The 22,159-nt window shown below is 60.9% G+C and overlaps 4 protein-coding genes across 7 annotated transcripts; 3 read left to right on the top strand and 1 right to left on the bottom strand.

Moving 5' to 3' along the window:
- Positions 1-3,762: 3,762 nt before the first annotated feature.
- Positions 3,763-10,247, top strand: JDV02_008276 (uncharacterized protein). The gene is made up of 2 exons (XM_047989860.1): positions 3,763-4,293; positions 4,492-10,247. The coding sequence occupies exon 2, from the start codon at positions 4,503-4,505 to the stop codon at positions 9,912-9,914; it is 5,412 nt and encodes a 1,803-aa protein (XP_047845865.1). The 5' UTR covers positions 3,763-4,293; positions 4,492-4,502; the 3' UTR covers positions 9,915-10,247.
- A 1,108-nt stretch (positions 10,248-11,355) lies between these two features.
- JDV02_008275 (uncharacterized protein) lies at positions 11,356-13,326 on the top strand. Its single transcript, XM_047989859.1, has one exon. The coding sequence runs from the start codon at positions 11,889-11,891 to the stop codon at positions 12,918-12,920; it is 1,032 nt and encodes a 343-aa protein (XP_047845864.1). The 5' UTR covers positions 11,356-11,888; the 3' UTR covers positions 12,921-13,326.
- A 562-nt stretch (positions 13,327-13,888) lies between these two features.
- On the top strand, positions 13,889-18,635 carry JDV02_008274 (uncharacterized protein). Its single transcript, XM_047989858.1, has 5 exons — positions 13,889-14,341; positions 14,503-15,326; positions 15,383-16,066; positions 16,121-16,414; positions 16,466-18,635. Exons 1-5 carry the CDS (start codon positions 14,217-14,219, stop codon positions 18,151-18,153), a joined length of 3,615 nt encoding a protein of 1,204 aa, XP_047845863.1. The 5' UTR covers positions 13,889-14,216; the 3' UTR covers positions 18,154-18,635.
- On the bottom strand, positions 18,492-21,515 carry DCR2 (Phosphatase dcr2). 4 transcript variants are annotated; one of them, XM_047989856.1, is made up of 3 exons: positions 21,228-21,515; positions 19,709-21,156; positions 18,492-19,628 (listed from the first exon to the last, which is right to left on the bottom strand). In XM_047989856.1, exons 1-3 carry the CDS (start codon positions 21,240-21,242, stop codon positions 19,247-19,249), a joined length of 1,845 nt encoding a protein of 614 aa, XP_047845861.1. In that variant the 5' UTR covers positions 21,243-21,515; the 3' UTR covers positions 18,492-19,246. The 4 variants fall into 4 exon arrangements, with proteins under 4 accessions (XP_047845861.1, XP_047845859.1, XP_047845862.1 ...); XM_047989854.1 differs by having other exon boundaries at positions 18,492-20,235; positions 20,314-21,156; XM_047989857.1 differs by having other exon boundaries at positions 19,709-21,515.
- Positions 21,516-22,159: the final 644 nt, after the last annotated feature.

The following is a 22,159-nucleotide window of genomic DNA, read 5'->3' as shown; positions in this document are numbered from 1 at the left end:
GTGGATAATATTGTCGCAACCTATCTTACTAGCAGCTCGCGCATATAGCATTGGGTGGCGTTGGAGGATTTCCTTGTTTGTTTTCATTGTTTTCACATCATCATTCTATCTCTCTGGCTCTCTATCACTGTCCGATGCCCATGTGTTTTGTTCTTCTGTTCTCTTCCCCTCCCTCTTGTATTTGTTACTTTGCACTGTATCCTTGCTTGCATGGCTGTGGCTGGACTTTCCACAGGTAATGGCGGCAAACACGACGGATGGACCGGCTGGACTGGAGCTGGGGGGAGGACGTGGTAGGCAGGTGGTTTCTTTTGCTGGTGCTATGCTGTGCATGGAAAGGCTTTGTGCTCTTTAAAATTGACAAACTCTGCGTTACTTGCGTTGTGTTGAGTGTTTGGTGAACCATTTCTCCTGCTGCTGATGTCACTTTGTCAATCGTGTTGTGCATCTACGCCTGAACACACACGGCTCTTGCCCCTTGGACTAGCTAGTCACTGGAGCCGAATCGCTATTTATGAGACAAACATGACTGAATGATAGATGGCATGTTCATAATGGCCTGATGAGGGTTGCTGCAAAACGCTCATCATGGCTTCTCTGCATGTCGAGACTTGACGCCCATATTTCCGTGTAAGTGAGTGGTTGCAGGGTAAGTCTGACACTCCACGACCGTTTCCCGGCAGCGCTGAACGCGGCACGTCTAAAAACCCCCGGTGCAGACGGTACATGCATGGCGCCGCCGCGTCGTCGAAATGTGTCCGGATGTAGCAGCCTGCAGGAGGCAGCAGACCCCCCCCGGCGGCCAAGGCTGGCGCGGCGAGGAAGGCTGAGCCTCGGGGTTCATGCGAAGGCTACTAAGTCGCCGGCTTGGTGTATGTGTGCGTGTGAGTGAGTGAGTGAGTGAGTGGGTGTGTGGGGTGGTGAGTGTGAGTGCTTGTTGGGTGGATGGTGGGTGGGTGTAGTGCGGTTTGGTGTGGCGGGACTTTGAAAGTGGGGGGAAGATTGTTTGGAATGGCTTTGGGGGGAAACTCTCTAGGTAGGTAGCTAAACTAACTATAAAGTAATGACGACTCGTTTGGGAGAGAGGGGAAATCAGCTGGACGCACCGAGGCGAACAAACGGTGGCTTCTGCGTTGCGGCGCGTTGATGGATGGATGGATGGACGGGCGGGCGGACGGGAGGGATGGAGGGCCGCGCGGGCCAGAAACTCTAATAGCAAAGGCTCACCAGAAGGGCATGCGCACCCGGTGCCGGGCAGTGCTAGATAGATACCAAGTAATTTTCAATAGTACGGATTGAAAGAGGAATCAAGGCACGAGGCTTCCTCGAGGTGACTTGTCGGATTGATGATGATTCAAGAACGGGAACGACATGAGCAAGAAAGACACGATGGATGGCCATCTCCCCCTCTCTCTGTTGCTGTCTTGCAGTTTCGTAGTCCACCTATGGTCTCCATAGTCGCGCTCCCTGCCCTCATCGTCGACGATGACGACGACAACGAGGACCTCGCCACTATGGCCTATAGAGTGTCGTGTGGAGTTGGGCGAGCAACCTCGGTAAGAAAGAGGGCAGCAAAGAGGAACGATGGAGCAAAGAGACCGAGGCGGACCTCAGCCTCATGTCGCCTCACGTCAGCGCGCGTAGTGCACATCCCAGCCGCAGCAGCAGCAGCAGCAGCAGCCTCCCTGGCGGCAGGAGTTCGTCGCGCCGACCGAGAAGGGACGAGAGCTAGGAAAGTGCTTCATAGAAACCCGGAGCAGCACGTGTCTGTGTGATGGACGAACCATTACTGGTAGTAGTCAATACGGAGTGGATCCGTGTGTGGATGGCTGGTATACGAAGAAGCTGTGGACACCATACACACACACACACATATGAGCTCACTCCCCCGCGCAAGCCTGATCAGCCCGGATGTATGATAACGGGCAGAGGGGGGAAGCACCGTTGCTCGCACAGCCCGCCCGCTCATGCGCGTAGGTTCGGCCGCTCCGGGGGCTGCCGCCAGGAGCGCCGCCAGGAGCTGTGTGTGTGGGAAGGAGGAAAGCGTGTTGGTTCCGCCCATAGCTCCGTACAAATATACATGTGTGTGTGTGTGTGTGTGTGTACGTATGAGACGGTAAAAGAGCGAGAGAGAGAGAGAGAGAGAGAGAGTGTGTGTGTGTGTATTATACGTGCGCGTGCGCGTGCAGCGTGTGGGTGTGAAGCCATGGATCCTGTGACCTCGAGGCGCGGCGAATGCGGGCGCCGCATCCGAGACATGGGCGGCGAGAGAATTGGACAACGTGCAAATGCAATGCACCAGTAATGGGCCACTCTGCCATCTACGTACTCCTTGGGGAGGGCGGCGCAAGCTTGTGATTGTGTCTCGTCTGTTTCATATGGGTAGCACTGCTGCTGTTTGTATTTGAGTCGTGTCGCTGCCGCCGAGGGCATGGCGGCGGATGAGACAAGACAAGACGAGCCGAGGACGGCCCGCAGACAATGACACCGGAGGAGAGATGAAGCAGCAACGTCCCGTCGTCCTTGAGGGGGGGAGGGGGGGGGGGGGGGGGCAGTCGTGGGAGCCCGCTTTGGGAGAGACATGCGTCGACGTTGGAGATGAGGAGAAGACACAAAGCTGAGCCTGCTGTGGTAGGTAGGTAGGCGTGTTGTGCGTGGGCGGAGAGGGATGATGAATGAGCTGGTGGGAGAGAGGGTTATTCCATGTTGAGGGCGCGCGAGGTCGATGAGGACCATCACAACAATACAATGGCAGCGAGAGTCATGAAAGCAGCATCCTTGAAGGCAGGCGTGTCGTCATGTGTCTGAGCGGGCATTATGACCCGGGTTGCTGCTCGCTGGTGCTGCACGACATACTTTTGGCGCAAGGTATCCATCGCTCGTCGTCGGTTCCGTCCTTGCTTGCTGCAGCATTGGCAGTTGGGCTTGCAGGGGGGGGGGGGGGGACCGAGATGGGGTCTTGGATACTGTAACATCCAACGGATCCTCAGCGCATCAGGTAGTACCTATAGCAACGCGGCGCAGCGCATCACAGCACGGCGCATTTCCGACACTTTTTGGACTCGACAACAGCTGCCGGAGCTGGCAGGCTCCCTCGCCCGGCAGACGGCATATCTCCATCTCCATCCGCTGTGCACTTCATCCATCACCAATCTTCATCATCAGCGTCGGCGGCGTCAATCGCTGGGCCGCTTTGATTGCGTGCATGACGACCCACGGAGCTCCCGACCACGGACGCTGCAGCTGGCCCATTCCGTGGCTGCTGATAGGGTCCTGCGCGCGCCAGGTCCTAGCGCAGGAAGCTTTTCCACGATCCCAGGTGGGCCCGCTGCCGAGCTTCCTTGGTCCGGTCGTGCCACTGAGGCACCCCGCCGCTGGCAACCTGGAAGTCTCCGGGCAGCTCTCACTGCTGTGGTAGGTTGTTTATTAGCGTTTGGTGGGCGGGCACCTAGCTAGGCAGGGATTAATGCCAGGACCCATCACCAAGAGCCGGGGGCCCTGGCAACTACACTCCCTGCAGGTGGGCTCCATCTCTCCCTGGCGTGAGCTCCAGCAGGGCACGCACCTGAGGTGGCTCTCCAGGGCTCCAGGGCTCCAGCTGTCTGCGCTGTGACGGGCGGTGCTGCCCGTGCTCCACTGTGTGGCTCGTGTTGTTTACACTCTCCGGCGCTGGGGGGAGCTCCCACGCTAGCAGGGGGCCCGATTGGTTACTGCGGCATCCATCCATCCCGTCTCCATCTCTGTCGTCGTCGTCGTTGTCGTCGTCGAAGCTCCTGGCCGTCATCGCCGCCAATCTGCACCTTTCGTACATACATACTTCGCACGCACGTACATACGTGGTGGTGATGTTGTGCATGCTGATCGTTTCGCACTTTCGTCGCTGCTCGCTCGCCGCGTCTGCCACCGCCCGTTTGTGCCTTTGCCTGTCGCGCATAGACAGCCTGCTTCCGTCTCGTCCAACATTGATTGATTGAGCTCTCTCTCTCTCTCTCTCTCTCGGTGGCTCTTGCGCGCCCCGCCGCCGCCGCCGACGCCGCCGACGGGCCGCCGCCTTTGTTGTTGTTGGCAGTGCCACCACAACTACGACCACGACCACGACCACAAGCACGAGCACCACCATCCAGCGCCAACACCGCTCTCACTTGACACTCGGGTGCCTCGCCGTGTCCAGACGAGCCACGCCAACGCGCCCCTCCCCCTCCCCCATTCATCCTCGGCGGACGGAGCGGCCATGCTCGCCTGGTAGCACCGTTCGCCTCGCCGACGGGTGCCGCAGCATGCGGCTCGCATATGGTACGTTGTGTACGGAATCTGTGTCGTGTCATGACAGCGAGGCAAAGCATACCAAGGCTATGGATGCCGTAGTCGCCCAACGAGCGTCCGCGCCCGTCCCGGCTCATGCTGCTTCTGACTCCTGTTCTTGCCTCTGCCCGCGCCTTGTTTTGCCCGTTCCCCCCTGTGCCATGTGTACGTTGCTGACCCGGTCTGGAGACTGAGGTACGATGCCTATATCCAACAACCCCCCCGACGACGATGATGCGTCGACCCAGCCCGCGGGCGGCGCCCAACCCGACGGCCACGCGCCCACGACGCCCAAGCAAAAGCGGTCGCCCAGCCCGGGCACGACGCCCAGGTCCGCTCCTGCCGCCGCGGGTGCCGCCGGCCTTGCCGCGGCGTCTCGCCCGCGATCCAACTCCAAGAAGCCCGAGCCCACCCTGCTCGCAGACTTCCTCAAGGGTCGGCCCTCGCCCTCGCGCCAGGCCGCCGAACGCCGCCGCCGCCAGAGCGTCGAGGCCGTCAAGGCCGAGCTGCGCCAGGAGATGAGACAGAGCTCTGTTCGCAAGCTGCAGCCCCCCGGCGGCGTGCGCGACCGCGTCAGCGCCTGGCAAAAGACCAATGCAGCTGCCGCTGCAAAGGGTGATCCTGACGATGCGGCCACGGAGCCCCCCGACGTGGCCTTTGCCGACGAGGACATTGAAAGCGTCACCGAGGAGGACCGCCTGCGCATCAGGATGAGGCAGAGGAAGCGCCCGCCACCCCGCGTGAAGCCAGAGGTGCATCACTCCGCCGATACGCCCGCCTCGACCAGCACCGGCGACGATACCCTCGAATCCCGACCCAATGCTCCTCCCAAGAAACGTGTCGTTAGTGACGAGCACTGGAGGAAGCCCAAAGCCCACAAGAACGCCCTCCGCAAGGTCTCGCCAAAGGCTACGACCAAGTCGCCCAGCCCGAACCCCATACCCCCCGACTTTGTCCAGCGCTCCGCCCCGCACCCTAATGTGTCGGGCAAGATCAAGGCCTGGGCGGCCAAGGTCGAGGTCCCCGACACCCCACCGCCGAGGAGTTACAGGTCGACACACTCCCGCAAAAGCGCCAGGTCAGAAACCACCAGCGATGGGGGCGGGGCGTCAAGCCAGGCGACGGCCAAGCACGTCCCGCCGTCTGTGGACGATGATGGGATCCGGGTCACGCCGCAGAAGCTGGACGATGGAATCCGTGTCACGGGCTCCAAGTCGGTTCCCAAGGACGCTGACGGCGTGCGCGTGCGACCGACGAGTGCGAGCTTTGCGAAACACAAGCCCGCAGATGCGCCGCCTGCATCCCGGGCCCGGAGTAGGACGACCACGTCTGCGCGAGATAGGTCCGACAGGATAATAGTCGAGGAATCGGAGCTCTCGCGGACTACAGAGTCCACATCGCGCAGCGGCCCCGACTATATCGAGGTCATCGAGGAGCCCGACTCCGTTCTTGACACCCCCACTAAGCGTCCGGGACCGCGGAGGCGGCTCTCGCCCAAATCACGGCCCAAGTCGGTAGCCGACACGTCCAAGCTCTCCACAGATCCATCCAGCCTCGACGACGAGGGCTCCAACCTAAGCAGCGCCTACAACGCCTCCGACCTCTCGAGCATCGCGAACAAGTCTGTTGCAGACATCTCGGGCGACATTCCCTTTGGCCACTCGGCCTTCAGCGAGCTCGATCTTTCCCTCAACAAAACACGGCCGAAACGGCCCAAGGTTGATCGCAATTCCAGCCTCAAGGGCATGCCGAATGTCTTCAAGAAGGTTGTGGAAGAGGGCAAGAAGATGATCCACGACATCAACGAACCGTCAAAGGCACCTGTCGTGAATAAGCCGCCAAGCATCGAAAAGTGGTTGAACAACACGGTCGACCCGTTTGTGGACGACTCCAGCACTACGCCAAAGACGCCCGAGAAGCCGCAGAAGCCGGATGAGCATAAGACGCGCCGCCGATCATCTCACGAGACACGGGCTCGCGATTCCACACCCAGGGCGGAGAGCACCGAGGACCAGGAGAACACGGCTCCGCCGACGGAAAGCGCGGACACGGCCACTGACGAAACGCCCAAGGCAAAGGTCGACCACGGCTTGAAGCGCAGCAGGGCGACTAGAAGCCCCTCGTCACCGTTAAAGCCAGGAGTCAGAAGACCCTTCTTGGGCGTGCTGAAGGAGGCGTTCCAGGGTGAATCAAGCGGGCAGAGTTACCCCAAAGCCTACCAAGGGCACGAGCCACGCAAGGACTACGACGACACCGACTCGTACCATTCGTCCGACTATACATCCAGCGGCCTCACCGATATCCGTGACGAGTACGAGCCTCCCAAGATGGCAGGCCCCAGATACAAACCGCCTACGAACGGCAAGCATGAACTGTCAACCATCATGTCTGAAGACGATTCTAGTGCGCTCGGCTCAGACCTGACGGATGCGTCCCAATCGACCCTGACGCAGTCGACGGGCCTCACCAGGGACAGCGAGTCCTCGAAGCCTCACAATCACGCTCCCGGGCTCAAGAGACGCCTGACTCGCCACTCGGATCTGGTCTCGGTGTTATCGCTGCCAGACAACTCAAGCATTCCCAGCGGCATCAAGAACAACCGCTCGCGGCCGAGTCTGAGGAAGAGACGCGCCGGCTCGGGTGACGTGACATCTGACGAGCTGCTCAAAGAGTTTGTCGACGACGAGAACCTGTACCTGCGCGAACTCAAGACCCTAGTGGACGGCGTCATCCCAGTGTTGCTGACCCACGTAGTGAACGGCACGAACTCGACAGAGCTTTTCGGTCCGGGATCGTCCAGCAAGGATGGCCTGTCCAAGTCGGTGGTCAACATGGGCGTCGCCCTGGAAAAGCTCAAGAATGCACACCGCAAGGCGCCAATGTCGGACGTGCGACGGCTGGCCAACTGGGCACACGGCATCGTGCCAATCTACAACAGCTATCTCAGCGCGTGGCGTCTGGGATTCGAGGACGTTGTCGTCAACCTGGCCCCCGGCCAGCTGGACGATGAGGACTCGCTCCTCAATGCGCTGCCCCGGAATGAGCGAGGCGACATCGTCGACTCCGCCGGGGAGCGGGTGGCCGTGGCGCACCTGTTGAAGCGGCCGCTCATCCGGATCAAGCAAATGACCAAGCTGATCAAGTGCCTGGACGCCATCATAGACTCAAATGACACGCATGAACTGCTCCGGGACTTTGAGAATCTCCAAGACAAGGCCCGACGGCGCCATAGAGAGGAGACGGCTCGCATGACGGACCAGGATGCCATCAACACAGACAAGACAAGGGCACGCGATCTGCGTACCCTCGGTCCGGCCCGCGATGTCACCATCGACCCAAATCGCCAAGTCAATGCCAAAGACGTCTTCGCGCTCGACCTGGCGCACTCCAACGGACAGCGGCTGGAGTGCCAGGTCGAAGTGATTCATCGCGACAATCAAAAGGATGCCGACGACGGCGATATTCTTATCCGAGAGACTGGCGAAGGGCGACGATGTTTCCTTCTGTTTGCTCCCGTTCCCATGTCCATGGTCTCGGCACGAACAGGGGACGGCGAGTTGGACATGGTCGTCATGATCCGCGGCACGCACAATGGCAAGTCGTGGCATGAGCTCCTCACCTTGAGCGCAGACAGCGAGGACCAGATCCTCGACTGGCTAGACATTCTTCCCCTTACCCCTGTGCCGCCCAGGGAGCCGGAGCCGAGTGAGGTCGGTGAGCCGGAGCCGACCACTGCGCGGGGCGCGGCGGACATGCCGTTCGGTGCACGCGTGCCGCTGCCTGAATCACCCAGGTCACCAATTTCCAAAAACGTCGCGTCTTCACCCACAACCGACGACAGACGCGCGCTGCCTTCGCGATACCGCCCGCACCGAGCGACCATGCCATCCTCGTTTCCAGCGCAGCAAGCCTCTCCGGAGCTGTCTGATCCAGAAAAGACTCCCACAAAGAATGCAGCCAAGGAGGAGCGGAGCAGGCCGTTGAGCGAGAGCATGCGTCCAGACCCTCGCAGCCTACGCGGAGAGAGCGCACCCCCTAACACCACGCAGTTCCGCGATGATGGCGCGCCGCGGCCGCCGGTCCACCGCACGCTCAGCGTCAGCCCTAAGTCGGCCGACAAGTCTGCGTCGCCGACGCAGTCTCCGCCTCCGCTGCAACCGCCTACCGACGTGAACAGCCCGGAGCGCATCAGACGTCGTGGGTCGTCGCCCCTTAAGCACGAGTACCTTCCCTCAGACGTGTCTTCTGTTTCCGAAGAGTTCTCGGACGAGTCAGATGCCGACTCGAGCGACGACGAGATTGAAAGTATCGACATTCCGGAGACGGAGCTGGGCGTGAGCATCAACAAGGACGCGCGGGCGCCGGCGGTGGGCGAGTCGCTACTGTCGGGATCGGACTACAGCTTGACGCCGTCTAACTCTGCCTCACAGGCCGGTCTGCATGGACCGAAGACAACCGACGAAAAGGCGGCGCGCTTCATAGCGTCGATATCGCGGTGGTCGGACAAGGGCCTATGGAAGGACTTGTCGTCGAGCGTCTGCTCCGTCATGGTTACCGCTGGCCTCATCGAGGTCTATCACTTCCGCAACGGTGAGCACAAGAAGACAGACAAGCCGGCCCTGGCGCTCGACCTGACGCCGCTGGTGCTCATTCGGCAGAGCACTGCACTGGACCTGGAGATTCGGTCCTCGGTGCAGCCTCACAGCTCGCTGTACGAGCACTACAACGGCGGCAACTTCCGCTTCCGCTGCCCCAACCACCCCGAGTGCCAGGGGCTGTACATGGCGGTGCACAAGGCGCGCCTCAACAATCAAAAGTTCATCGAGCTCGAGAACGAGGCACGGTTCAAGAGCTTTGGGGAGCAGCGGGCCCCGGCGGAGAACGAGGGCAGCACCAGCAGCCGCCGGCGGAACTGGTTCGGCAGGAAGAACAGCTACCGCAGCTCCGTCAGGGCGCCATCACATGACGGAGCCAGCACGACGCCATCGTCGACGCCATCGGCCTCGAGCTTCCTCAAGCGGCTCACGGGGGCGGGCAACCTCTCATTCAACCTGGCACGGTCTTCGGTCGACCGGCAGAGTCTCCGCAGCGTGGGCAACAGCCTGTACACGTCGGGATCGTCGTCGGCGAGCGGGACGCCCCCGCGGTCGCCGTCGGTCAGCGTCGAGAACAGCGGGCGCAACATGACGAGCGTCAACCCCGACAACATACGGATCCGGCTGCATCTGCTGGTCGGGGCGGCCAAGTGGGAGGACTACGGCAACTGCAGTCTGCAGATCCGACGGCCGCCGCCGGGGTGGCGGCAGGCGCTGCGGGCCAACCACGGGCTCGAGAAGCGCATCACAGCGACGACGCTGCCGAAGAAGGAGTCGGAGAAGCCGCGCATCGTGCTGGACGCGGTGCTGGGCAGCGGGTGCTTCACGCCAATGGGCAGCCGGGGCATTGTGTGCGGTGTGTGGGAGGAGGTGAGGAATGGAGACGGCGTCGTGGGCATGGTGCCGGCGACGGGAGCGACTGGCGGCAACATCAAGAAGTGGTGTTTCCAGTTTGCCAACGCGCCCGAGGCGAGCTGGGTGCTGCGGCTCGTACACCAGGAGGTGGTGCGGGCGTGAGCTATTGTGCCTTGTTTCTGTTCTGGCGCGCCGGGAGTAACGCTTGATGAGAGGGCACAGTTGCTATTGTTTTGTTGATACCACGGGGACGCCCATGCGTTTGGCAATATTTTTCTCTTTGTTACATGTACGAGGTACACTCGGAGGACACATGGATAGACCGAGGAGAGACGGGGTTGCGTGCGACTGAGAGGTTGCGAAGTAGAGGGCATAGATGGATGGGGTCATGATGAATGAGACGCAGGAAGCCAACTAAATGTACGAACTATCATCACAGTTTGCTTGCTACGCCGCGCGGTGATGACAATGCTGGGAAGCTGTAGGATGTAGAGCAAGCAGATTTTGAGCACATCAGCGCAGCACCGGGTTGAAAGACCAAAAAGCTTGACGATGAACGACAACACAAAGCAAAAAGTTCAAAAAGAATGCTACAAACACCCCCAAAAAAGAATTGTCCTCGGTGAGACTCGAACTCACGACCTTTGGATGGCCCAGATGTAAAATCTGATCACATGTATATGGCACATACTGTAGCGGACTGTTAGTTGACTGTTCATTGTAGACAGTTTTTTTTTCTGGTGTTGGAGGAGAGTCTTACTGAGACCAACGCTCTAACCAACTGAGCCACGAAGACTTTTTTCTCTTATCGGGAGTTATCGGGACGGTGGCCTTATTACTGACTATGAAGGGTTGGGTGAAGTTTTTCTCTCTCTCTTCGTCTGGTGTGTGGACGCCGCCATCCGGTTTTTTGTTAGGTCAGGGTCAGGTACTGGGTGGAGTTGGTGGAGAATGGAAACTTAGGGCGTGGGGAGGCGTACCAACGAGGTGGTGGAGTAGGGCTGCCATGGGGACGGACGGCTGTGGCTTTTTGGGGGAGGGGGAGGGGCGGCGGGACAAGGTGCGTAACGTCGGCGGGGGGGGGGGGGGGGGGGGGGGGGGGGGGGGGGGGGGGGGGGGACGACAGGCCGCCTGGGCAAGCGGGAAGGGGCGCACGAGCGTGGGAGGTTGGTTAATGAGGTGTGAGGGTTAGGCTGATAGAGGGAAGAAGGGGGGATCGGATTCGTGAGCTTCATGTCTGCTTGTTGAAATTGAAATCTGCCTGGCGGGTGACTCTTGTCTGTGGCGCAGCTGGTGGCGGGCAGGGCAGGCAGCCTGGGCTAGACGTCACGGACTGACACCTCAGTGAGGCCCTGTCCGGGCTGTGTGATGGTGGGAGGCAGCCCTGGGGCAGGTTGACAAGCTGTGTACTGCGATACAGCAGCTGCTTTCCATTGCCGGTGGTGAGTGGTGAGGTGCCTGGCCTGTCCTGGCCTGTGGCTGTGAGTGAGCCAGCTTCAAGGCCCGGTTCAGTGTGCCAGCCAGCAGCCAACTTCAGGTTGCATCCGTCCCGCCCCTCCCTGCTCGCTCACCCACCGCACCTCACCTCACCTCACCTCGCCTCGCCTCGTTTCTTTGACGCACCTCAATTATCAACGCCACTGCCGAGGGGCCAAACCTAAGAACAACCACCACCTGCACCCACAAACCACAAGGCAAATACTATATCAAGCCGAGGCAGGACAGACAAAGCAGCACCCGGGTTCGTGACGACTCGCCGCCTGCTTTCCCTCTCACGAACAGCTCACGCGCGCACGCAAACACAGACACACATACACAAACTCAGTACATCCAGCGCACGCACAGCCAGGGCTATTTTCGACGTGCGTCGGTCCACCAAGGAAAAGAAAGCGAACAAGAAAGAGGCGCGACCAGAGAAAGACGAGGCGTCGTCGTTGGCCGACGGACAGCAGAGAGAAGCAAACTAACAGAGTGAGAGCGCACGCAGACGAAAACAAGAAAAAAGCGACAGGCAGCACAACATCACGACACATCCCACCACCCCGTCATCTACCGGCATCACAAAACGCTAACGGCGACACATACTTTGTGTACACATACGCACGCTCGCTCGCACGCACGCACGCTCACACGCACATGTCGCACCACCGCGACGTCAAGCCGCTGTGGCTCATCCAGCCGTGCCTGGACGCCGGCGAGTACCGCGACAAGCTCATCGGCAGCGTCGTCAAGTACCCGGACCTGCCGACGGAGCGGCGCGTGCCCTACCGCTCGGCCAAGCTGCCGCGGGAGCTGGTGGCGGACCTGGACCCCAAGCCGCTGACGGTGCACAACGTCAACTTCTGGAAGCGCAACATCAAGGACGGGGCCGTGCGCGCCTCGGTCGGCGACCTCATCGACGTCTTCGTCGACCGCGCCCGCGGCGACGCCAGCGCCCGCACCGCCACCGTCGCCCGCGTGTGGCACATGGACTCCCCCGGGGAAAAGTTCAAGGAGCTGCTGCGCGACAAGCAGTACTTTGAGGAGCTCTTCGACCTGCTGCGCGACAGCCACGGCCAGCAGGCCTACTTTGTCACCGACGTCGTGACCCTCGCCAACCTCGAGGTGGCCGAGACGTCGGGCTCGCACGCCGGCGCCGGCGCCCAGGCCCGCCTGCCGGTGCCCCTCGACGGGGGTCCGGGCCTCGCGGTGGCGGGCGCCTCCCTGCTGCCCACCTCGCCGACGGCCGTGGGCGCCTCGGCGACGGCCCGGGTGACGCGCGAGGGCGGCTTCTCGGGCACGTACGAGGGCGAGACGGTCGTCTTCCTCGGCTACAGGCAGGTGCTGCTCGAAAAGGTGGACGGCACGCGGGCGAAGCTGCGCCGCGCGGTCCTTGGCCAACAGCGCAAGGGCTACGCCGTGCGCGACAACTTCGACTACTGGCCCGCCGTCGTGGACAAGCCGGCGCCCGGCAACGCCAACTGGATGGGCACGCCGCAGACGCCCGCCGTCGAGGTGCCCGAGGGCGCCCTCATGGGCGAGGCCGGTGCCGGCAAGGACCACGACGGCGAGCGTGCACAGAAAGATGTCCACGACGACGACGACTACGATGACGAGATGCGGGCGCAGGATCAGGCGGACCGCGAGACGGTGGAGCAACTGCAGCTTGACCTGGTCGTGGTGGGCTAGGCCCGGCAAGGGAGACCCGGATGATGGCGTCTTTTCTTCTTTGTGTTGCTTTTGGCTTTGCGGAAGCACGAGGAAGGAGAACAAGAAGAAGAAGAGAAAGACGACGACGACTACGATGAGAACGATGATACTGACGGCGATGCACAGAAATAAGCATCGACGGGGGCATGGCTGGCGCTTTGTGTCTTTTCCATGTGGCATGCGCACATGCACGTAAATCGACGGCGACGGCGACGACGACGGCGGCCAAGGCACTCGGAGAGATAGTATAGGGCTTTGGGAACTGTGCTTGACTGTGCGAGAAGGCGGGTGGCGATAACGGACTGCGTGTACAGAATAGACAAGTGCGATGCGAGCTCGAGGCCTTGGTAGTCGTCAGTGCGAAATATACATTTTTTTTCTCCCCTCAGTGTGGTCAGTCTATTAGAAAATGTGGTTGGCCGATGTGTGCAAACGGAGTTTGTGTACTCGATTGTTTCTGGTGTGCAAGAACGTGCAAACGGATTTGACTATCTCGAGGTGTGACTCAAAGTATAGGTACTGTACTTCGTACAGGAGGCTTTTTGGCTCAACATACAGTATATGCCCAAGTCATCAAACGCCCTCGCTCAGTGTAAGATTACGGGATCCTTTGTCACTGCAAGATATTGATCTTTGCTCTGCTCTGTGGGGTGATCTTACACGAGCACTCGAACTTCGTAGGTAATGAATGGATTTTGACTGTCGTTTGCCACCAGCCTGTCTGCACCTTCAATTTTATTGGGTAATGAAGGGGCCAGCCGCCTGTTTTGGGGGGGCTTCCAAGTTGCCGATGGATGCGCCGCGACTCGTGAGTGACGCGCAGGTGGCGGCAGTCAGCCCACCTCACCACACCCAGTGGTTCCAGGTTTCATGGATGGTGGCCCGGATTTGACTGACCTCTGCGGTTGGCCAGCTGGCGCAGTGAACAGATGGAACAGCACACGCACGCCCAAGCGCCAGCCGGCCGTCCCGTCTGCAGCCCGGACGCCTGCCCGGCCACCTGAGGCCCGGCCCATTCAGCCACTGCAGCGGGCACCCAACCTGCCCTGGCACTGAGCCCGAGGTGACATGGATGGCACGCCCGCCCACTGGAAGGCTAGGCTAGGCTAGGCCAGCCAGTCTTGTTGATGGGCTGGCCGCACTCCAAAACAGCAAACGAACATTAACCTCCCACACGAACCTCAAAACCATCCTCACCTCGACCTTGCACGAAAACACCAACGCTTCCCTCCCTACCCTTTGCATGACCGCCTCGCAATACAGTCGCACCCAACCATGGCCGACGCGCTCGAGCCGGTCAAGGGCTTCTTGAATCGCGTCCGCGGTGCCGTGTCGCGGCGCCGTTTACACAATTTGACGGGCCTCAAGGTCGTTCATGATCCTGAGAATGCAGAGATTGAGTGAGTTTTCTTCTCAGTGACCCCCCCCCCCCTCCCTTCACACCTCATGGCTCCTTGTAGCGTACCGACGACTTCCATGAGAAGCTCGTAGTTGCTCCTCCTTGCGCTTATATATCATGCATATGTGGACCGCAAAACTGACCGTTGTCCGTGCCTCACAGCATCGTCGCCGTCCATGGACTCGGCGGAGAGGGCTTCCGTAACTGGGTGTCAGCAGACCCAGGCGTCAAGGGCAAGCCGCGGCCGTGGCTCGAGCAGCTGCTAGCCCCCGATATGCCCAAGGCCCGCATCATGACGTTTGAGTACATCTCCGACGGCGTCAGCTACAGCTTCGTCGTCCGGACCATCGTCTACGGACAGGGCTACAACCTCGCCCGCTCGCTCGCCCACCGCCGCAACCTCGAGCCCTCGGCCCGCTCTCGCCCGCTCTTCTTCATCGCCCACGGCCTGGGCGGCTGGATCGTCAAGCGCGCCCTCGTCATCGCGGGCGAGGCTGTCGACATGGAGATCAGGGACCTCGAGCTGTCGGCCTGCGGCGTCGCCTTCTTCGGCACCGTGGCCCCCGGCCTCCCCTCGGCGCCTTCGCCCATCGCCCGCGCCCTCCGCCGCACCACGTCGGAGCTGTACCAGGACTCGGGAACGCCCCGCCGGGGTGACGAATCCGAGAAGAAGCCCCGTATCAAGGACATCGAGTGGCTTACGACCCAGATGGAGGCCTTCAAGGCCATCTCCCCCGACCTGCCATGCCTGTCCTTCTATGAGACTAAGAAATCCGAGGAGGGCTTCGTCGTCGAGCAGCGCCACTCCATTGCCGGCTCTGACGGCTCGCAGATTGGCCTCAAGGCCACCCATCAAGACTTGGTGCGCTTCAAGGGCAGAGACGAAAACTACAAAACGTTTATCGACAACTTCCGCCGCATGGTGGACGGCGCCAACACCTCCGAGCTGCTTAAGTCCAAGCGCAAGCTCTACGCCATGAGCACAGGTGAGGCATTCAGCGCCACGAGCGGCGGCAACGACGACACATACTAACAACGACAGGGACCCGTCTGGAAGTCCTCTCCAGCGACTTCGCTATTCCCTATACGCTTCCGGATGCAGGATCAGATGTGCCCCGCGAGCGTCTGCTTGGCCGTCTAAACGAAATCCTCAACCCCGACATAGATTCAGACAAGATGAATCGAAGCATCGTCATCCTCTGGGGTCCATCCGGCACGGGAAAGTCGACCCTGGCGCGACAATACACAGAGAGCAACAAAGAAACGCTGTCGTTTGTGTTCTGGGTTCGCTCCGAGAGTTGGGAGACGGTCATGGCGAGCTATCTCGAGCTTGCCAACACGCTCGTCGAGCACTACTCCAAGTCGGCAGAGCGGGAGCAGGTCGAGAGAGACCTCGGACTCACCGGAGTGCAGGATATGCTCAAGGTGAAGAGCGCCAGGGACCTGGACATCCCGCGAGCCAAGTCGGTCGTGCGTGCCATTAGGAACTGGCTGCTCCGACCGGGCAACACGGACTGGCTCCTCATCTTTGACAACGTCGAGATGTCGTACGACATTTTCCAGTTCATTCCCTTGACGATGTCCGGCAAGATCATCTTCACGTCTAGAAATAGCAACTGTTGCTCGTGGGGCGCGAAGCTCCTTGTGGACACCATGACGGAGCAAGAGTCGATCGACCTGCTGGCGTCCATCATGGGGAAGGGGGCCGTGGAGGACCCTGTGCAGAGTAAGGCGTCTCACCCGATGCTACCAGGCTGGTGAGCCATGCTAACATTCGTAGGGGACGCGGCTGCGCGTGTCGTCAGGCAGCTCGAGTACCACGCGCAGGACGTCAGCATGGCGGCCTCTTCGATGCGAAATAAGGCCTTGACCGTGTTGGAATACCACACGCGGATTGAGTCCAAGCTGCCGCTGAGCGTCTTTGGATCCACCATTGATCAATCTCCTGTCACGCGTACGGTGCTGCGCATCAGCGCTATGCTGTCCGACTCGGTGATTCCCGCGGCGCTGTTTACTGTGTCGTCGCTCAAGACAGTGCCGGCTCGGTTCGCAAACGTCTTTGCCGAGATGAAGGGTAAGTTTCGTGACGCCGTCTGCAGACGGGTAGCGGTGCTGACGAGCGAAGCCTTCCAAGATGACCACCTCGACGACGTCCTGGAGTACCTGCTAGACCACGACTATATACAAACTCCGCCCCCTTCGGAGTCGTCCGACTCCAGCTCGGCATCCTCTCCCTCCTCGCAGAGCTCCTCGTCGCTTGGCTCGTTCATCATGGACTCGGCCGCACGAGACCACGTGCGTGGTTTGCTGACGCCCGAAGAGAAGTTTGACAACGCCTGGCTCGCCTGTAACGTGTGCGCCGACAGCATCCAGGAGAACGAGTCCACGTCGCCGACCCTGCAGAAGGTGCAGGAGTTTGCGAGAATCATGGCCCCCCACGCCAAGACGTGCTATCACGACTGGTCGCGCGTGCTCGAGGGCCCGGACGACGACGTCGACGGCAACGAGGACGTTGCGTGGCACGTGCTGGGCAGGGTCTGCATGACCCAGGGCGCATTGGAGCAGGCCATCGGATGCTTCGAGCTCTCGCGGCAACACGCGTCTCGTCTTAGCGACATGGAGCGCACGCAGGCGGCCCTCTGTCTCTCCGTGCTCCTGCACCAGAATGGCGAGTACCAGCGCAGCAACGAGGTGATCGCAGGCATCGACATCAACCTCGAGTCCGTCGACCGGGCGCTGGGCTTCCGCGTCGCCCTCACGAGGGCCGCGTTCGCCGCCGAGCGGGGCGAGCTCGACTACGCCGGGGACCAGTACAAGACGATTGAAGGCCAGCAGGAGGAGCTGCTGGGCGCGGCGGACATGACGACGGTCGCCACCGTCGAGGCGCTGGCGGCGACGCTGACGCGCCTCAAAGACTTCGACGTGGCGCTGCCCTTGTACCGTCGCGTGCACCTCTCGTACCAGAAGACGTTTGGCGAGAGCCATCCCATGACGCTGTATGCCCTCGAGGCCTTTGCCCGCGCATCCCATGCCGCCTTTTCCTTGGACGAGGCCGAGGTCATGTTCAACAAGTCCATCGACATCAAGACGCGCCTCTTTGGTCCTGACCACCCGGGCATCGCCACGCCGCTCCAGTCCCTCGCCGTCATCGACGACTTCCGCAAGTGCTTCTCCAGCGCCCGCGACCGCTACCTGCGCGCCCTCGGCATTGTCGGCCCCTCCCTCGGCAGGGCCCATCCCCTGTACCTCACCATCATGGAGAACCTCGCCCTCAGCCGCCGCTGGGAGGGCCGCGACCTGCCGCCCCCTCCGCCGACCCCTCCCATGAACCCCCTGGCTCGTCGCCGCCGCAGCGCCTTTGCGCATAAGCGCGACGATGCCGACGACACCGCCGCCGACTCTTTGTCCTTCTCCCCCTCCCCATCGCCCTCGAGCACCGCTCCCCTGGCGGAGCCCTCGCTGTTGAATCTCGACGACGACTACGAAACCTCCACCACCTCCTCCCGCGCCTCTACCCTCACCGCCACCGGCGCTTCCTTTGGCGACAGCGGCAGAATCTCCCCGCAGGCCCTGGCCTTCAACGAGTCGGAGCGCGTGTACATCGAGACCATCCGCATCAAGCAGCTGGCGCCCGAGCTCTACACCCAGCGCGACGTCGTCTCCACGGCCGCCAAGCTCAGCGAGATGTACGAGCACGAGGAGTTTTACGCCACCACCCACCGGCAAAAGGACGCTGAGCTCCGCGAACTGGTCCAGCAGTCTGCCAGACGACGCGTGGGGTGGAAGCGCGGCGACCCGATGCGGGTTCCATGAATCGGCTCTAGTAACCCGCAACACACACACCCAAAAAGGCCAACGGAACCAACTCACTCGTCTACTTGCTTGCTTGTTTTGATTTGTTTTGATCGTTTGTGTTCCCTTTTGGGATTTACGGGGGGCACGCACGGCACAACGACGTCAACGGACGTCCACACGGCGGCACTTCTATCTGTCCGTCAGTCTGCCTGTCTATTTCCTCAGTTGAGACACCATGGCGTTTACCGACGTACGCTCTGGCGGCACCATCCCCTGGTCTGAGCTCCCCCTGGTATGCATACTGCTTGCATCTCATGCATGAAGCGAGCGAGCGAGCAAGTCTTGACCTGTTGTTTATTGGTCTCACTATGCGCCCTGGGGTCGTGTTTTTTTGCCATTTTCCTTTCCTGTCTGAGATACCCCCCCCCCGTCCGAACTGGTACCGCTACCGTACCCGTACGTAGCTAGGTAGATAGCTAGCTGTGCTTTATACACGAGTGATTTTATTTCTACCGGGCCGCCGCGCCCTTTGCTGATTCCGTACTGTGTCCCGCCCTTGCCGTGTCAAGAGGAAGAAGAAGAACAAGAAAGACAGAAACCAGATTCGTGAGAGGAAAAAAATTTGCTTTGAATCACAATGTTTCGTTTTTACCACCCGTCCTCCACATGCGCCGTCAGAATGTTTTGGCCTCCCTCTCCCCTGAATGGTATTATTATACAATAACAACAACAGGAGCCACCCTCCCGCCAGGGACTGCCGGCCCCTGACCCCAGCCGTTTCCGTTGAAAGGCTACAAGCTACCTACCAACCCGTATTTCGGGGGTGTAAATAAGCTTTGTGTATGGGGAGCTTTCCCTCTTGCTGCATGCCCCCAGCTCCGTTGTCAAGATCAAGTGCGCCTGTCCCATATCCTGTTTGTAGGTGTTTTCATGCCGACGTGGATGTAATTTATTGTTGCTGGCCGAAGCCAGCATGAAGTCTGGTGGGGGAAGAGAAGGAGGGGGTATATGGTATCAAGTAACTCTGTCCGTTATATCAGGAACGCTTCCTTCTACGGCTACTCACGCAACCGGTGCCGACTGCCGTCTTACAGCTGTGCCGTGCGCTCGCTCACGTCGCCTTTTCGGTTCCGTCCCCGCCGTGGGGCGGTATCGGCGCGGGAGGAGGCGGAGGGGGAGGTGGCGGGTTCTGGCCTTGGGGCGGGGGAGGCGGCGGTGGCGGCGGTACGGGTTTGCCGCCGTCGACGATGATCTGGTGGTCGATGCGGGAGGCCGTGTCGCCATACTCGACGCGCTTCCAGGTGAGGATACGGCCGATGTTGGTGTCCACCTCGAACAGGCGCACGCGACGGACGTAGTCGCCGTAGCCGGCGTAGCCGCCGAAGCCGACGCCGCCGGCGTAGCACATCCACAGGGCGGGCGTCAGGGGCTTGTGCTTCTCGGGGTCGGGGTCACCGTTGAGGGACAGGAGACAGTAGTCGTTGCAGTGGTCGCTGAGCGCGGGGGGCGGGGGGTTAGTTCAAGCTTGTCTAGACGGGCATGATCGGTGTGCCGGGTATGGATTATAACTCACTGTCCGGCGCTAACCATGACGACGCCCTCTTCGACGAGAGCGTCGCGGAAGCCCGAGTTAAAGACGGGCGCCGTCACACCCTCGCGCCACTCGCCGACGCGGGGCAGCTCGGGATTCGCGTACTCGGTCATGGGGATGTGGATAAAAGCAATGTCCATGTGGCCGTGCGAGTACTCGGCGTGGCTCCGCTTCAGGCTCGCGGCCGTCTTCTTGAACCACTGGATCTGGCTGGGCTTGATCCAGTCGTAGCCGGGGTACTTCCTCTCGTTGGGCGAGTACGCGTGCGTGTCGAAGAGGTAGATTGTCAGTGCCGAGTGGTCAGAGCCGCCGCGGGCGAGCACCTCGATGTAGTAGTTGCCCACGCCGTCCACGTCGGCGGGGCCGGCTTGCGAAAGGGAGTAGGGCAGAGTCTCCATGAGCGCCATCTGCCGCGCGCGCGACATGGTTGCCTCGTCGTCGTGATTGCCAAAGATGCCAGCGTGCGGGATCTTGCGCTCCGCGAGCAGCGTCGCGTACTTGAAAATAGCCTGCGGAGGCCAGTTAGTTACACGCCACCGACCTGCGCTGCGCGGTAAAGAGGCGCTGCATGGGAAGGGAAAACTGACTGTCGGCGCATCGGGCGCTGTGTCGCCATTGACTTGGTCGCCGCCCAAGATCACAAAGTCGGGCTTCTCCTCGTCCAGCATCTTCTCGACAAAACTGAGGGTCCGTGGGTCCGCCTCGCACTTGCCGTCGTGGTAGCTGTTGGGGACCGCCTCACGGCACTCGCCGACGCCGTTGCTCAAGTGCAAGTCGGAGATCTGCATGATCTTGAAGCGGCCGTTGTCTGGGACGCGCGGCTTGGGCTTCTTCGGCTCCTTTACGCTGCCGCGGTGCACCGTCATGTGAATGCTGAGCATCGAGGTGCCGGCAGTGAGCAGCAGCGGAGTGCCCGTCAGGTGCCAGCCCACGCGGGCCTCGACGGCGTCGTCGCCAAAGAGCACGTCGACGTCGGTGATGACCTCGGGCGAATCGCTCGACTTGCGGCTCTTAGAGCGCTTGATCCACAGACCGTTGGGGCGCGACTCCCACTTGGCGATGTCGTCGGGTTTGTTCTTGACGCTCGGGTCCAGCCTGCCGACCGAGACGTCCATGACGACGCTGTCGTCGGCCGTGAGGTCCTCCTCATGCTTGCGGCTCACGTACATGTAGGCGCGCGTGGTCCACGTCTTGCCTAGGTACAGCTCCTTATCGATGCGGTGCCATACCGCGGGATCGAGGTCGCACGAGGAGAAGACGTTTACGCTCGAGCACGATACGATGGTGATATCGGTGACGACGAGGCCCGGGTGGTGCGTGGGCATGTAGCCATGGATCTTGTTGGGCAGGACTCGGTAGTTGCGGTCGAGGAAGAAGACGATGAGGAAGGTGAAGGTGACGGCGACGGAGAGCTGCGTGAGCGTCCGGACCTAGGTAGGGGATGGAGCGTTAGCGGACGAGGAATTTGGCAGGCCGAGCGGCGGGATGGGAGGCATCTCACGATGCGTCGCGTCATGGTCTCGTCTGGAGGGCGCCTCGGCCGCGGATCGTGGACAAGGGACGGCGCGAGGGACGGAGGTCGGGGGGGAGGAATCTATGCGCTCAGAATCGCGCAGTTGGCATTTCCGCCGCTATCGCATGATGCGTGGGCTGCTAAGGGGTGATCGGGTCGGGGAGGTAGAGCGCTGGGCGTGGCGATGAGCAGGTATGGCGACGCCGACGCAGGCAGGCTGGGGATTGCGGTTGATGAAGTTGAAGCTTCAAGGGCGGCTCAATATGGCGTGGCAAGATCTACTCGGGCTAGCACCAGGAATTGGAGACTCGGTGCCCGCAGCTGAATGAACAGCACTCAAATCCACTCCACTGCGCCCGATGTGTTTGTTCAGGGGGCGGTCTTAGCGGCCACCTTGGCTGCCTAGGTAGGTGCCAAGGTGCCTCCAGCTACTTGTTCGCCAGTGGGGCCTGGGCGGCGCGGGTGGGTTCCAGGTTCCCCAGGTGCCCTGACCATTCCCCCCAATTCAGGGTCTGCCGCCGGCGCCCTGGGGCATCGACGTCGGGTGCCGGGGCCGCTGAAACCGCAGCCGGAGCCCTCCAGGCTCTCTGACGACGCCCAAAATAACAACCCAAATTAACCTACCTGTACCGTAAGGTACCGTAGAGGTTACCTCCACTGATGCTGTGCCGGTCACGTCTGGTTGTGCGCCGTGCGCATGCAGCCCAGGCACATTGGGTAAGGGAACAACCGAAAAGGCAGGCACCAATTTTAGGGCACCGGGACAGGAGACATTCGCAGTCCCCGTCTCAGAACAATGCAAAGGATACCTAGTATTTAGCAGCTAGCTCCCTGTGTTCGTCTCATGTTCTGCCCTTTCCTATGTTATCCACTCGCGAGTTCGCAGCTGGTCCCGTCCTCCTCAGTCGCCTGCCACGCCT

The sequence above is a fragment of the Purpureocillium takamizusanense genome, chromosome 8, assembly GCF_022605165.1.
Source record: "Purpureocillium takamizusanense chromosome 8, complete sequence".
Taxonomy (NCBI): Eukaryota; Fungi; Ascomycota; class Sordariomycetes; order Hypocreales; family Ophiocordycipitaceae; genus Purpureocillium; species Purpureocillium takamizusanense.
This window is presented reverse-complemented; position numbering and strand designations above follow the sequence as displayed.